Source organism: Manihot esculenta, chromosome 9 (assembly GCF_001659605.2).
Source record: "Manihot esculenta cultivar AM560-2 chromosome 9, M.esculenta_v8, whole genome shotgun sequence".
Taxonomy (NCBI): domain Eukaryota; kingdom Viridiplantae; phylum Streptophyta; class Magnoliopsida; order Malpighiales; family Euphorbiaceae; genus Manihot; species Manihot esculenta.
Window position 1 is genome coordinate 35500233 of NC_035169.2, and position 15209 is coordinate 35515441.

The 15209-nt window shown below is 33.2% G+C and overlaps 3 protein-coding genes across 5 annotated transcripts; 2 read left to right on the plus strand and 1 right to left on the minus strand.

Annotated features, from left to right (window-relative positions):
- Positions 1 to 1971: 1971 nt before the first annotated feature.
- LOC110623334 (UDP-glycosyltransferase 708C1) lies at positions 1972 to 3700 on the minus strand. The gene has a single exon (XM_021768247.2). It carries the CDS (start codon positions 3438 to 3440, stop codon positions 2049 to 2051), a length of 1392 nt encoding a protein of 463 aa, XP_021623939.2. The 5' UTR covers positions 3441 to 3700; the 3' UTR covers positions 1972 to 2048.
- A 1065-nt stretch (positions 3701 to 4765) lies between these two features.
- LOC110622154 (probable disease resistance protein At4g27220) lies at positions 4766 to 7707 on the plus strand. 3 transcript variants are annotated; one of them, XM_021766570.2, is made up of 2 exons: positions 4766 to 4915; positions 5872 to 7707. In XM_021766570.2, the coding sequence occupies exons 1-2, from the start codon at positions 4847 to 4849 to the stop codon at positions 7705 to 7707; spliced, it is 1905 nt and encodes a 634-aa protein (XP_021622262.1). In that variant the 5' UTR covers positions 4766 to 4846. The 3 variants fall into 3 exon arrangements, with proteins under 3 accessions (XP_021622262.1, XP_021622263.1, XP_021622264.1); XM_021766571.2 differs by having other exon boundaries at positions 4777 to 4915; positions 5865 to 7707; XM_021766572.2 differs by having other exon boundaries at positions 4789 to 4915; positions 5807 to 7707.
- On the plus strand, positions 7679 to 12219 carry LOC110622149. Its single transcript, XM_021766558.2, has 5 exons — positions 7679 to 8663; positions 8912 to 9376; positions 9877 to 10608; positions 10793 to 11620; positions 11909 to 12219. Exons 1-5 carry the CDS (start codon positions 7812 to 7814, stop codon positions 11933 to 11935), a joined length of 2904 nt encoding a protein of 967 aa, XP_021622250.1. The 5' UTR covers positions 7679 to 7811; the 3' UTR covers positions 11936 to 12219.
- Positions 12220 to 15209: the final 2990 nt, after the last annotated feature.

Below are 15209 nucleotides of genomic sequence, written 5' to 3' on the forward strand. Positions count from 1 at the left end.
CAGGGAACTATTTTTGTTGCTATGTTAGATTTCAATTTTGAATTTGGAACACGTTGCATGTAGATCGGCTTTATTACAGCCATTGAACATGATGATGGCGGAGTCAGGAGTTTTCCTTTGGTAGGGCACTACTGGCTGCGGCATCACCGGCTGCAACTGCACTGCTGCGGACCACCGGCTGCGCTGCTGCGGCACCTTCATCCCCCGTCAAAGCATTTTCCGGTCGCCGGTACGGCACGTACCCCTTGCCGTACCCTCTCTCCCTCCGCCCCTGTGTACATGTAACGGTTGCATCCAATAATCATCATACATAAAACGGTTTTGAATTCAAGTCAAGTCCCAATTTGGAAGGTCTTCCTGACCCAAAACATGCCTTTATTTAATCCTTCAGTAAATGGGAAGTCTGTGAAAAATTACAGCCCATTAATTATTGCAATGACAAGAAAATTCTGTATTTCAATTTTCTAGTTCAGTGATCATGAAGCCATTCCTGGTGCTCACTATGTATCCTGCTGATTAATTAGGATCAGATCAGTTAACGAGAAGCTAAAGCTTAAAGCGTATTGCTGAAAGAAAGTGGTGTCCTTGCAACTGTCCTTTTCCATATTTTATATTGTTATTATACTTTGCTTCTGTCCTTCCTTCTGTTAGTTCAAAAGAAGTACAAGAACAAGAATTTCATTTCCTTTGTTTTTTCATTTGATTCTTTCTTGTTTTTCTGTCATCTACTGTGGACCTCTCCCCCTGTACTTTAACAAAGAACAAAAGAAAGAGATAGAGAGGGAGGGGGCCAGAAAATGGCTTTGGAAATTCTGAATTCTGAATGCCGTTGCATCCACAGAGTTACTTGTTGATCCCATTCAGAGCCAGATTGGCTATTTATGGAACTACAGCAGCAATGTTCAGAACCTTAAAGATGATGTTGAGAAGCTCAAAGATGCAACACTGAGTGGGTGAGGCCAAGAGACATGGGGAAGAAATTGAAGAAATGGTAGACAAGTGGTTCAAAAGCGTGGATAAGGCCACTTTAGCGGCAAGCAAAATTCTCCAAGGCAATGATACAGCAAACAAAAAGTGCTTCATGGGATTGTGTCCTAATTTGAAGATGCGTTACCAGTTCAGTAGAAAAGCGAAGAGGGAGCAAGAGGTGGTTGCTCAAAGGGTGCTGTCTGTTACTAGAAGGCGAGGGCCATGGATTCCACGCACCATCATTTCTCCACGGCAGAATATGACACTTAGTTGGAAGAATTGCCAGACAAGGAATTTTTTGAAAAGTGCACAGCAATCTCTTTGCCATTATGCAAAATTAGTAAGCTTCCTGAAGTGTTTGAATTGCCAAATGTCACCTCATTTCATCTGTTAACTTATGGGCACTCTCTCAAAGTCCCAGACAGATGTTTCAGTAGAATGAAAGAACTCAAAGTCTTGAATTTGAAGGGGTTGCATTTGTCACCATTCCCTTCATCGCTTCAATTTCTAGAGAACCTTCAAACTTTATGTCTAGATGGTTGTGTTTTGCAAGATGTAGCTGCAATTGGAGAGTTAAAAAGGTTGCAGGTTCTCAGCTTTAATGGTTCTAATATGGTTCAGTTGCCACCAGAAATAGGAAAACTGACTCGGTTTGCTACTTTTGGATGCTATATATTAATGCAATGGAATTTGTATTCCAGATTGCATTTCCCAATTTGGAGCTGTTGTATATCAACTTGGATAAGTTGAAAATGATAAGGCATGATCATTTCTGGGAAGGTTCTTTATGCAAGTTAAAAGTACTGGAGGTATTATATGGCAGAGAGTGATTGAAATGTCCAAGTCTGACTAGCCTCTTCCCACTTTCAGTTGCAAGAAAACTTGTAAACCTTGAAGAGCTTAGAATTGTTGATTGTGGAGTGGAGGAGATCATCTCAAAAGAGGGAGGATTAGAAGCAACTTCAAAGTTTGCTTTCATCGACTGAAGACTTTAATAATTAACTAATGCTAATTTTTTACTCAGTTGGAAGAACCAATTGATACAAGAAAAGAGAAAGGGTAAAAAGCTTACACATGCTTCAAGTTAAATTTTCAATGATTCCCATGATAGCCTTATCAGAGCTTCCTCCAAGTTCAGTAGCCTTCCTAGCTTCTCTCCCAACTTTACTGGCTCTGCTCCTGAGCTCTGCATCATCCATCAGCTCCACAATCTTTTTACCTATCTTTTCCTGCTTCACCAACCTTTCATTCCCCATTCCCCACGTCTTCTCCCATATTCCCAGCCCTGCCTTCTGCAAAAGTTCAGCATTCACCCCTTGATCTCCATGCAGAGGCCATGCCAATATAGGTATTCCTCGTTCAGCTGCTTCAGTCACAGAGTTCCATCCACAATGACTGATGAACCCTCCAATAGCAGGATGAGCTAGAATCTTGTCCTGATTCACCCACTCCTTCACCACCATGCCCCTGTTTTTTATTCTTTCCAAAAATGACTCTCCCAGTAGCTCTTCCAAACTTTCTTTTTCTTCTTTGTCAACTTTGCTTGTCTTAACTACCCATAAGAATCTACAACCACTTTTGTCTAATCCATATCCCAATTCTCTTATTTGATCATTAGACATGGCCGTCCTGCTTCCGAAGCTCACATAAACTACGGATTTTTCTGGTTGGTCATCAAGCCATGGCAGGCATTGGCTCTGGTCCTTGTCAAACTCATAAGCTTGTAATGGTCCGATAGGTAGAACTGAAGGGAGATTGCTTAAAACTATACCATTGTTTAGAGCAGCAATTGTTTCAGCTTCGAACCAGTCAAAAGTGTTGACCATAATTCCTTTGGCTTCTGGGACAACTCCGAGATTTGCTAATATAGTTTCTGCAAGAAGATGATTTGGGTTCAGGAATGGTAGAGGAATACTTGATATAGGCAATGGACTCGAGCCTGGAATCTCTACTTCAACAGCGTTACTACTGAATTTATCAGGATTGGACACAAAAGCTGGAAGGTAGAGCATGAAAGACAGAAATCTAGCAGAGGAGGTGATAACTAGGTAGTAGGGAATAAGAAGATCAGCAGAAATACAAGCAACAGTTTTAGCTACCAGCAAATCAGAGAAGATGGCAGAGAGAGGCGGAGACGAGGAAGACAACAGAGGATGAAGAAGATGGGCAGAACGACTAATAGCATTATATTGAATAGAGAAAGGATCTTGGGCAGAAGAATTGGAGGACTGAAGAGGAGGAATGAGATCGAATTCAAGATGCTTGACTCGAGGGTGAGTAGCTAGGAAGAAAGAAATGTGACGAGATTCTGCATTAGAGACGGTGGATTTGGCAGTGAGAAGAGTGACACTACAGTTTCGAGATAAAAGCAGCGAAGCTAGCCGGAGGAAAGGGGTGAGATGGCCCATTCCGGCAGATGGGATGACGGCAATGTGAGGGGAATGTGTATGGGAAGGCTCCATTGTTGACATTTGTTGGGGCCGCCGTTGATGTTGATTTATAATTATAGAACATCAACGAAAAGCTCTCCGGTGGTCTGAGTCCATGATTGATGTAATTAAATATTGAGTAAAATGTTAGATAGGAGTTGAAGGGTGGAGCAGTAGGTGAGATGAACGGTGGTAGGTGAGGTGAAGGGGGAGGAGATGGTCAGTGGCTAGTGTCACTGTAATGGCGTTAAACATGTTAAATGGGCTTTGGTCTTCGCCAGGGAGAGAGAGAATCACAGAACTTTGTACAGCTCATGAAATGGAAGATGACAGAAATTCAGAATTATTTTAATGAATTTATCAATTATTAATTGAATGAGTGGTAGTAAAAAAGTTATTAGAGATAAATATTCCCGTTCTATAAAAATAGGTTTACTTATTTTTCACATAAATTAAAAATATAATTAATATAATAAAATAAATAATTTATATTGTTTTTCTAATATTTCTTTTACTCATGTTATTATATTACTAAATTATTATAAAAACTAATATATTTACTTTTCTTTAATAAATATTAAATAGGATTAAATTAAAAGTTTAATAAATAAATTATTTAAAAGAAAACACAATTTTATAATTTAACATAGAGTAAATATATAATTTAACTTTTCACTTTTATAAAAAGCCAATTATTACTTACTTTTTTTTCTTTTCTTTTTTTTTTTTTACTTTTGAAATATGAATTTTATCAAATTATAAATAATTAACTCTTAAAAATTTTAAATTCGAGTTGAGATTTAATAATTATATTTTATAAATTTTATAAGTTAAATAATTAAATTTTTATAAAATTTAAACGTTAAATATTAATAATAAAAAATGAAAGTAAGTCGTGGAGTATAAAAAAAATAATTTATAATATAATATCTGAAATTCAATAAAATTTATAATTTAATTTTTTATCATTTTAATAATAAATAATTAAATTTATAAAATTTTATTTTATAAATAAAATAATTTTTATATTAAAATTTACTGTTATATCGTAACAATTTAATTATTTAAATAATATATTTATAATGATTTAGTTTTTTATTTTAATAATCTATAATTATTTAATTATTATAATTTTAATATTTATAACATATTTAGTCTTTTTAATTTAAATTGAATTTTTAATTAATATTTAAATAATAATAAATTTAATAAATGACTATTTTATTAAAAAATAAAAATTTAAAAACAAATTATTTATTATTAAAAAATAGAAATTAAATTATAAATTTTATTAAATGTAAACTATACTATAAATTACCCTATAAAAATACTAAAATCTGGTACGTGACTGTGGAAGCGTATAAAAGGAGTTCAGTTGACGTTCGAGAGCATTCGTCTTCCAAGGATATCACACCCACACAGTTCATGGCCGGTTGACCTCCTGATTTATGGTCTTTTCTCCTTTTGCTTCCCAATCTTACGAAGCAATCATCCATCTCTCCTCGGTCTCCGTTGAGGTAATGCTTAGCTAAAACATATGCCCCCTTTTTTTTGTTGATTAGCTTGACAGGAATGATTTAGAGCTGCTCTTGCTTGCATATATCATCTGCTTGCTGTTTGTTTTTATTTCATTTGGTTCTCTTTTCATTCGTGTTCAACTGTGATGCGTATTGACTTGCAAAGTGAGAAATTTCTCCTTCTCATGTTCCGATTTGATTCCTAAAATGTAATCTTATCGTTCTGTTTGGAATTGGTTTTATAGTGTTTAATTTCAGAAGTAGTGTTGGGCATATTTCATATTAATAAATTTTTACATAGGCTTGTAAAAGCAGTTAAGCTGTTCATATATCAAAATATATAACTCAATCATTTACGTTTTACCCTTTTATTATTTATATTTTCCAATTCATTTCCAACACTTCCCATCTAGTGAAACCACATGGTTATCACTTAACATTAAATTTCAAGAGTTGCTCGACATATTATACATTAATTCATTTTTAATATGTATTTTGTACAAATATTGAGTTGTTTACTCATCAAAATGACTAGTCAATTCAATATTATGATTCAACCAATTATGTTATGCCCTTTCATTATTTTTGTCTTCAGTGCATGACTTTTACCCAATTCATTTCACAAGAAGTTTGTGTTTGGATAGATGGTTTAGATTTGGAATTTTGATCTTAAATATTAATATGAAATTTAATATTCATATTCATTTTGGATTTTGTTGCAATCTAATTTCATATTTTTCTATACCTCTCAAATAGTTCAAATATAAATTTATAGATTTAAATTTATGAATTCAAAGGAAATGCTGGTAAATTTCAGTTTGAATGGTTTGTAACATAAATCATATGTCTAGAGTCAATTTTTAATTAATTGAACATTTTTCCATTCAGCAGTTGCTTCGTTGTTGTTTCCAATTTATTTTCTTTTAAGCCCTTGCCTTGTTTAACAAAGAAAGCAGGAAATGATTTGGGCTCCAGTGATTTCCATCGCGTCCAAACTTGCCGAGTATCTTTTTCTGCCGATCAGACGCCAGATCGGTTATGTGTTCAACCACAACAGCAACATTCAGGAGCTGAAAGTTCAAGTTGAAAAGCTCCAAGGTGAAAGACAGAGTGTGCAGCACCGGGTGGATGAGGCTAAAAGACATGGGCAAGATATTGAGGACATAGTAGACAAGTGGCTGAAAAGTGTGGATGATGCTAATTTAGAGGTTGGCAAATTTCTACAAGATAATGACACAGCAAATATGAAGTGTTTCATGGGACTGTGTCCCAATTTGAAGATGCACTACCAGTTCAGTAGGAAAGCTACAAAGAAGAAGGAGGTGGTTGTTCAAATCCAATCAGAAGGGAAATTTGATAGAGTTTCCTACTATACCTCTCCACCTTGGACAGGGCCTTCCAAAGATTATGAGGTCTTTGAATCAAGAACATTAGTTTTAAAGGAAATAGTGGGGGTGTTAAAGGATGATGAAGTTAATACGATTGGGTTGTATGGGATGGGAGGCGTTGGTAAGACCACCTTAGTGAAAGAGGTTGCCTCTCAAGTCAGAGAGCAGGGCATATTCAGAAAGGTGGTTACAACAACAATAACCCACGTTGCTGATATAAAAAGAATTCAACAGGAAATTGCAGAGTGGTTGGGTTGCAAATTGGTTGAGGAGACGGTTCGTGTACGAGCAGCTCGGTTGAGTGAGCATCTCAAACGAGAGGAGAAGATTCTCATAATTCTGGATGACATTTGGTCGAGAATCAAACTGGAGGAAATAGGAATTCCTTTCGGAAACGGTCATAATACAGGATGCAAGATATTGATGACCTCCAGAAATCAAAATGTATTTTTGGAGATGGATGTGTTGAGAGTTTTCCGGCTTGAAGTTTTTCAAGATAAAGAAGCATGGCATTTGTTTCAGAAGAAAGTGGGCAATGTGAAACATCCCGATTTGGCTATTGAAGTAGCAAAGAGGTGTGCTGGTTTACCTATTTTGATTGTGACTGTTGCAACGGCATTGAAAAATAAGCAGTTGTTTGAATGGAAGAATGCCTTGGAACAACTAAAAAGGTTTGATGATAGCGAAATGGATGAGCAAGTTACGTCTGCTTTAAAGTTGAGTTACAACTTTTTGAAAGGTGAGGAAATCAAGTCATTGTTCTTACTTTGTGGACTACATGTGTTTCGTAGTTATCAAGTCGACAACTTGCTGAAATATGCTGTGGGCTTGGGTTTGTTCAAACGAAGCAAAACATTAGAGGAAGCAAGAAATAGACTTCATAAATATGTTAGTGACCTCAAAGCTTCTTGTTTGTTGCTAGAAGGCATCCATAAAGGAGAAATCATGATGCATGATGTTGTTCGCAATTTCGCTATCTCAGTTGCATCAACAGATCATAATGTGTTCATGGTAGCATATGATACTTTATTGGAATGGCCGTCAAAGGATGGGCTTGAACAGTGCTCTGCAATATATTTGCTCCAATCCGAGATTCCTGAGCTTCCTGCAGCATTTGAATGCCCAAAACTGGAGTCCTTTCTACTCGATAATTTTCTACTAGATGCTAAGTACGCCTTTTTGAAAATCCCAGATGGCCTTTTTAGTACAATGAAAGAACTCAAAGTCCTGGATTTGACAGGACTGCATTTATCATCTCTGCCTTCTTCACTTCAATATCTTCAGAACCTTCAAACATTATGTCTAGATCATTGTGTTTTGGAAGACATAGGTGCAATCGGACAGCTTAACAACTTACAAGTTCTCAGCCTGGCTCTAACATTGTTCAGCTGCCAAAAGAAATAGGGAAATTGACTCATCTAAGGCTTTTAGATTTAGATAATTGTCCAAGCCTTGAAGTGATTCCGCCAGATGTCCTGTCATGCTTGACCCGATTAGAGGACTTGTATATGGGACAGAGTTTCGTGCAATGGGTAGGTGAAGAAAATGATGGTCAAAGAGAAAATGCTAGCCTGGCTGAATTGAAGCTTTTAACAAACCTAATCAATGTGGACATACATATCGTTGATGAAAAGATCCTCCCAAGAGATTTGTTCTTTGAAAAGCTGGAAAGATTTAAAATAGTTATCGGAGACATTTGGGATTGGTCATGTAGAGATGAAACTTCAAGAATGCTGAAACTCAAGCTCAACACAAGCTTTCAATTGGAGAGCATGAAACCCCTCCTGATGAGAACTGAAGATTTATATTTGGATGACTTGAAAGGTGTAAAAAATGTCCTCTGTGAATTAAATGGGCAAGGTTTTCCTGAGTTAAAACATCTGCGAATCCAAAATAGCCCCGAAATTCAATATATCATCGACTCAATTAGGCTGGGACCTCAGGTTTTTTTTCCAATATTGGAATCATTGTTCCTTGACCATCTAATTAACTTGGAGAAGATATGTTATGGCGCAATTGAGGCCAAATCTTTTAGCAGCTTAAGAAAGTTAAACGTGAAACACTGTGATAGTTTGAAACATCTCTTTTCATTTTCTGTGGCTACGGGCCTTGCACGACTAGAAGAACTCAATGTGAGCCATTGCAAACTTATGGAAGGGATTGCTGCGGAGGAAACTGGAGATGATTCTGGCAATGCTGTAGTCATTGAGTTGACTCAATTACGCACATTAAGACTAGAATATCTACCTAAGTTCACAAGCTTTATTTCTCAATTCCAGGTTCCTTTTAGCGCAGGATCTGAAGAAATTGCATCTGTGGATCATGAACCTGAAACTATCGTGCCAATTTTCAATAGAAAGGTATAGTTGATGGTAATTCTTCTTATCCAGCTTTTATTTTCTTTCTTAGCCTTCTTGAGTTCTATAGTTCTACTTTTAAAGAATGGGTATAATTATGTGACATATCTTTCTTTTTCAAAGTTGTCAAAATATGTTTTATTTTATCAAATCAGCAATTACATGATCATGATGTAAATCATTACTCTTTTTTTACCTTTTCAAATCAGAGACCAAAAATAATTTGTTCATGGCCAAATTTGTGCAAGCAGATCACATTCCCCAATTTGGCAGAGCTGAAACTCTCTTCATTAAGTTTGGAGAAGATATGGTGCAGCCAACTTATACAACTATCGCCGTGTTTAACAATCTTGGAGGTTGATGGATGTGATAATTTAAGCTGTGTATTTCCATCTTCTTTGGTTGAAAGTCTTGCACAACTCAAAAGGCTAGAGATAAGCAATTGCAAGTCAATGGAGGAAATCATAGCCACACAAAAATTAGGAGAAGAAACAATGATCAAGATTCCATTTCCAAAACTACACTTGCTAAAGCTCAGTGGTCTTCCAAAACTGACAAGTTTCTTCTGTGGTAACTTAATTGAATTCCCCTCTTTGGAAGTTCTGATGATAGTTTATTGTTCCCAATTGAGGACATTTGTTTCCAGTCCTGAAAGTACACATGTGGCATCTAGCAGTGAATCTGGACAAGCAGACTCAATTCTTTTTGACGAAAAGGTGAACTATCGTCTTCAATTGTCACCTCTCCTTTTAGCTTTTACCATATAGATTCTTTAGTCCAATAAACACATGCACATATTAGAAAAATAGAGAGAAAAAGACTTGAGCACAAGAATTTAACTGGTTAAAATAGTGTGCCTATGTACAGGGATAATCTCCTGCTTTTCCAGTATTTAAAGGAGAACATTCTAGCCCTATTTATGTAGACCCTAGGGTTAATCCTTATACAGATAGAATTTATATAATCATTCTGATGAATAAAAGAAAAATGCCCAATACCATCAATACCGTACTGTACCTCATTGTGCACTGGGGTAAACGGTAAATTCTCCTTCAATAAATATGACCTGTAATTCAACACATTGGAGATACTTTTCTCTATTTTACTTTTTATTCCTATGATATAGATTATGATACCCTATTATGTATTGTATTTTATTTTTCTTATCAATTATAGTTATGCTATCTATTAACACAGTGTGGAGACCTAAATCCAGGTTGCATTCCCTAACTTGGAGAAGTTGCTTATTCGGTTCTTGCCTAAGTTGAAAATGATATGGCATAATCATATCCAAGCAAATTCATTCTGCAAGTTAGAATTACTGGAGGTAGTAGTTTGCGAAGAGTTATTGCAAATTTTTCCCTCGAACATTCTGAGAGGATTCCAGAATTTAGAACATCTATTTGTAGTGAATTGTGGTTCACTAGAAGTGGTGTTTGATCTTCAAATGTCAGGAAATGTAAAAGAGAAGCATATTGCGGCAGCAGCCACTAAATTGAGAATTTTGAAATTAATGAGTCTTCCAACCATGAAGCACGTATGGAATGAGGACCCTCGAAAAAATCTTTTGTTTGCTAACCTAAGTTCGGTAGAGGTTTCCAGATGTCCATGTCTGAATAGTCTATTCCCATCTTCAGTGGCAAGAAATCTTCCACGGCTTGAAGAGCTTAGTGTTACTGATTGTGGGTTGGAGGAAATTGTTTCAAAGGAGGAAGGGTTAGAAGCAACTCCTAAGTTTGTGTTTCATCAACTGAAGTCCTTGAACCTTTGGCGGTTACAAAAATTGAAGAGTTTCTACCCTGGAATACATGCTTTAGAATGTCCCATTCTGAAGTGCTTGGGTGTGGGTCACTGTGACAATTTTAAGATTTTTGCTTCTCAATTTCAGGAGTTGCAAGAAACACAAGTGGAGATCCAACTTCAAAGTCAAGTTCAACCTTTAAGAAAGGTATACGCTTGTACTTATAAGGATATTGATTTTCATATATGCTCATAAAATGATCTGATATTTCTTTTTTCCCTTTCAAATTAGAAGCATATAAAAAATTGATGGATTTATATCTATGTAACATATAGACTTATCGATGGAATACGAACTTCAAGTTGATTAATCTTGTTGGATTTATTTTCAGGTTATTTCCAACTTGGAGGAATTAGAATTAAGCAGCAAGGAGATCACAATGATATGGCAAGGCCAGTTTGCAGACCTGTTTCACAAAGTAAAAGTTCTTGGCCTATACTGCTTTCATGATGCTTCAATAGATTTCCCGTTCTATCTCCTTGAAAAATTCCCAAATATGGAACAACTTAATGTGGTATGCTCCCATTTTAAAGAGCTATTCCCAGACGGTGTTGTTGGTGAGATGCATGCAATGGCTCTTGTGCAGTTACGATACTTAAGATTGGATGACTTTCCCAATATGAAGCATATATGGCACCCTGAATCTCGACAGGTCCAAGTTCTTGAAAATCTTGAAGACCTGGAAATATGGAATTGCAACAGTTTGGTTACCTTGGCACCTCATTCTGTATCTTTTCAAAATCTTACAACACTAGATGTGTGGCGGTGTGAAAAATTGGAAAACATAATAACATCCTCCATAGCTAAAGGGATGGCGAATCTCACCAAAATGAGTGTAAGAGAATGCAGCAAGGTAACAGAAATTCTAGTGAGTGGTGGAGATGAAGATCATCAAAGTGAGGTTATTTTCAGTAAATTGAAAATTATAAGGCTTCACTCTTTAGAAAGCCTCACCAGCTTCTGCTCAATGGCAAGTTGCACCATCAAATTCCCATCTTTGAAAGAAGTGGATATGGTACATTGTCCGGAGATGAGTGTTTTTGCACAGGGAGTTGTTAGCGCACCAAGGCTACCAACAGCAATTCCATTGGGAGAACGAGGTAGAATGATCTGGAAGAAGGACATTAACAACACCATAAATCACTTGCATAAAGAAAGGGTACGTATCCTTTCCTCAAATTTCGTTTTCATTATGAAGTTTCACTTTCTTATATTTGTATGGCAAGTAGGCAAAATACAACGCAACCAATACATTCCTACATCTTCGGTTCTTCACTCACTCCAACTAGTAACGACTAACGAGTATTTTATCTAATAGGCTTTTCTACTAATTACTTATAAGTAAATTGTGATATTTTCCTCTTAGAAATTAAATTTAATTAGTTTTTCTTAGATTTTGCTCTTGCTGGAAATCATTCTCAGCACATTTTGTGCCCTGTAATTGCAGAATGCTCGGCTTTCTGGACAAGAATGATGCTCTATATTGGCGCTTCAAGAAGCAGAGGTGAGGTGCAATTTGGTTGTTTCATGTTTTGTCTGAACTTGCATTCATTGAGTTTTATTAATACATAGTGATGAAGTTTCCATTCCCATTATCCTTTGAAGTAGCTATTTTCCACACTGCTACTCAGGGGACTCATGGCAATGGCAGTACTCCCACTGGGTCTTTTGATGCTTGTTTAATCTATTTGTAAATAAAGTTATTGTTTTCTCTTGCAAGTAACATGATCAGATAAGAACTGTTGTCTGTTGATTGAATGTTGAACTCCCCAAATGATGCATTCAGTTGGGTTCGGAAACTGAAATCCAAACCTGAAGAAATGAAACACAACTAAACCTATTCAATTTTGTCTAGTACTGCATGTTTTTTTATTTTTATTCTTTTAAATGATAATTAAAAGTGGATTTAGTTAATATTAATAGTTTATGACAAATTATTTTTCATATTCCTTTTTATTGAATCAAGAATTTCTTAAAAATTTAATTCAATTAATTTCTTTTCTAGTAATCTTTTATTAGTAGTAAAGAAATTCAATACCTTTTAACTAAAAAACTTAATGAAATTTTTTGTATAATTTTATAAAAATTTATTTGAATTTTTTTTTAAAAAAAAACAGAGTAATTAAATTAATTTTGTAACAATTAATTAGATAACTCAAATAGTTGCTTTTTTACCTAGTAGTTTAAAGACACTCATTGAAAAGAAATCATATAAAATTATATTTGAACAAGTGTTATATTAGAAAATAAAAAATAAAGTTTATTTTTTAAAATTATATTAATTATTTATATTTTTAAAAAAAATTTACGTGCAAACGTAAGTATATTTTGTCAATATTAGCGTCAGATTTTAAATTATGAAGAGGAAGGGGCTGTTCATTGTGAAAGGGATCGAACAAAAGCTTTGTCGTTTTGGTAATTATGACTACTGAACAAGCGACCACAACACGTTACACTTGCATGTTAAACTTGAAAGAAGCCAAAATTCCTCAGTAACAAGTACAAGGAGACGACAATTATCAACTCAATACTATGAAATTCAAGTACTAGAAATTAAGATATTAATAATTTCACTGTTTTTTAGTTTGAAAATTATTATTAAAATAGTCATAATATAATAATAAGATTTACTTTAGTGAAATTTAAGTTTATTTTTAAAATTACGAAATTATATTTATTTATTTAAAAAAATGTGTATAACAATGGACACAAGCCAAAATTAGTTGGTCCTAGTTGAAGATAAGAATGTGAAATTTATTAAAAATAAATTAATATTTTGAAGAGACGTCTATCAATCCCTTTGGGTCTCTGACTGCAAGGGAGAGAGCAGTGGTTGTGCATTATTAATGACTAATGAGAAAAATAACAATAACTCATTATTTTTCTTTTGGCGAACAATATCTCGTGATGGATTTGAGATATTCAACATGGCATATTCTCTTAATACACCACTTATCAATTATCATGTTCGTATAGCCCCCCCTGGCTATCATCTCTCACTCTCTCTCTCTAACAATGTGTTCCTAAATTTAACAAAACACATTTCTTCTTTGTCTTCTTTCCCTTCTCAAAGCTGTCTCTCGTATACCACTAGATTTTTATATTAATTTTTATAATTTTTGTATTATTTTAAAATTATTATCTAATTTTTATTTTTAAAATTATAATCATATATAAATTGATTATTATAATTTTATTATATTTTTTAAAATTTAATAAAATTTAGTATAATTAAAAACTAATAAAAAATTATATTTCTTAATATATATAAAAAATAAAATAAATAAAAATTATAGAATGATAAAGTATTATTTTTTAAACATATTATAATCATTTAATTACTTAAAATGAATTTCATTTTTCATATGAATAATTTTAAAAAAACATTTATATTGAGAATTTAAATTTTTTCATTTTGAAACCCATTGTATTGAATTTATATGAAAATTTTTAATTTGGAATGAAGGATAAATGTTATAACATTCAAAAGTATTAGAGGAACTAAAAACAGAAAACTCTAAGGACTCAAGGGTAATTCACCATTAATTCAAGCTTCAAATGGTAAATTTACGACTTGCAACAAGTTGGATCCGGTGACGTCTAGAAATGGATCCCACATCCTACGCGTGGTCCACACGCTATAATAATCGCTGACTCCTCAAAATATAATATTAAGAATATTAGAAAATTATCCTTTTTTTTTGTTTTGTATTTATGATATTTTTAAATAAAATACGAATGAGATTGATGTTTCCACAAACCATATTAAATTATAAATCAATTTTTAATAATGATAATAGTAATAAGAACACTAAATAATATTAATATTTAAAGATATAAAAATTAAATAAAATTAATTAAAATAATATAAATAATTTAATATAGTTAATAATTCTTTTAATAAAAAATAAAAGAATTAAATTTTATAAATTATAAATATATTTTAATAGAGTAATTTTAAAATATTTATAAAACTTTGGGGGCTTGTTAACAATTTACCTCAGATTTTATTGAGAAAAAAACGGGGCGCAAGATTCCAATGCAGCAGCAAAAACGTGTGTAATGACACGGGCCTCACCAAAGGTCCCAACTTTTATTTCCCTATGGATCAGTATTAGGGCTTCCATTGAAATAAATAATTTATAAAATAAATAAATAATTTTTATATTAAATAGAAAATATTTAAAATTAAACATGGCTTATTTTGAGTTATTATAAATTTACTAATTTCAAATATAAAGTATGCCTATGAGCTTTTTAAAATTTCATCACGAGATTAAATAATTAGTAAATATATTAATAGAAAAATTAATATGATATTATTATTTTTTGTGAGGGTATATAATCATATTAATATATAAAAGTAAGTTAAAAATTAATAATATCAAAGTATTTTAATATTAAGTGTATTGAAAAATTATAAATTAAAAAGTGTAATGAAAAAAAAATCATATATTATTGTGAAAAAGTTATCTTATAAAATAGTTTGCATGCTAATAATTGGAAAGTTTGTTTTTTATTTAAAATTATTTTAAATTGATTTCAAAAAAAGTACTTTTAAATTAACATATTAATATAAAAATTCTACAGAAAATAATAAAAAATAATTGACCATGTAGTTTTAATTTGTAATATTAAATAATTAATATTACAATTTTTTAATATATTATTATATTTGAACATATTAATTTTTTTTTTCAAAATTTTTAAATATTTCCACACACAGATGATATATTTATGAAAATTGA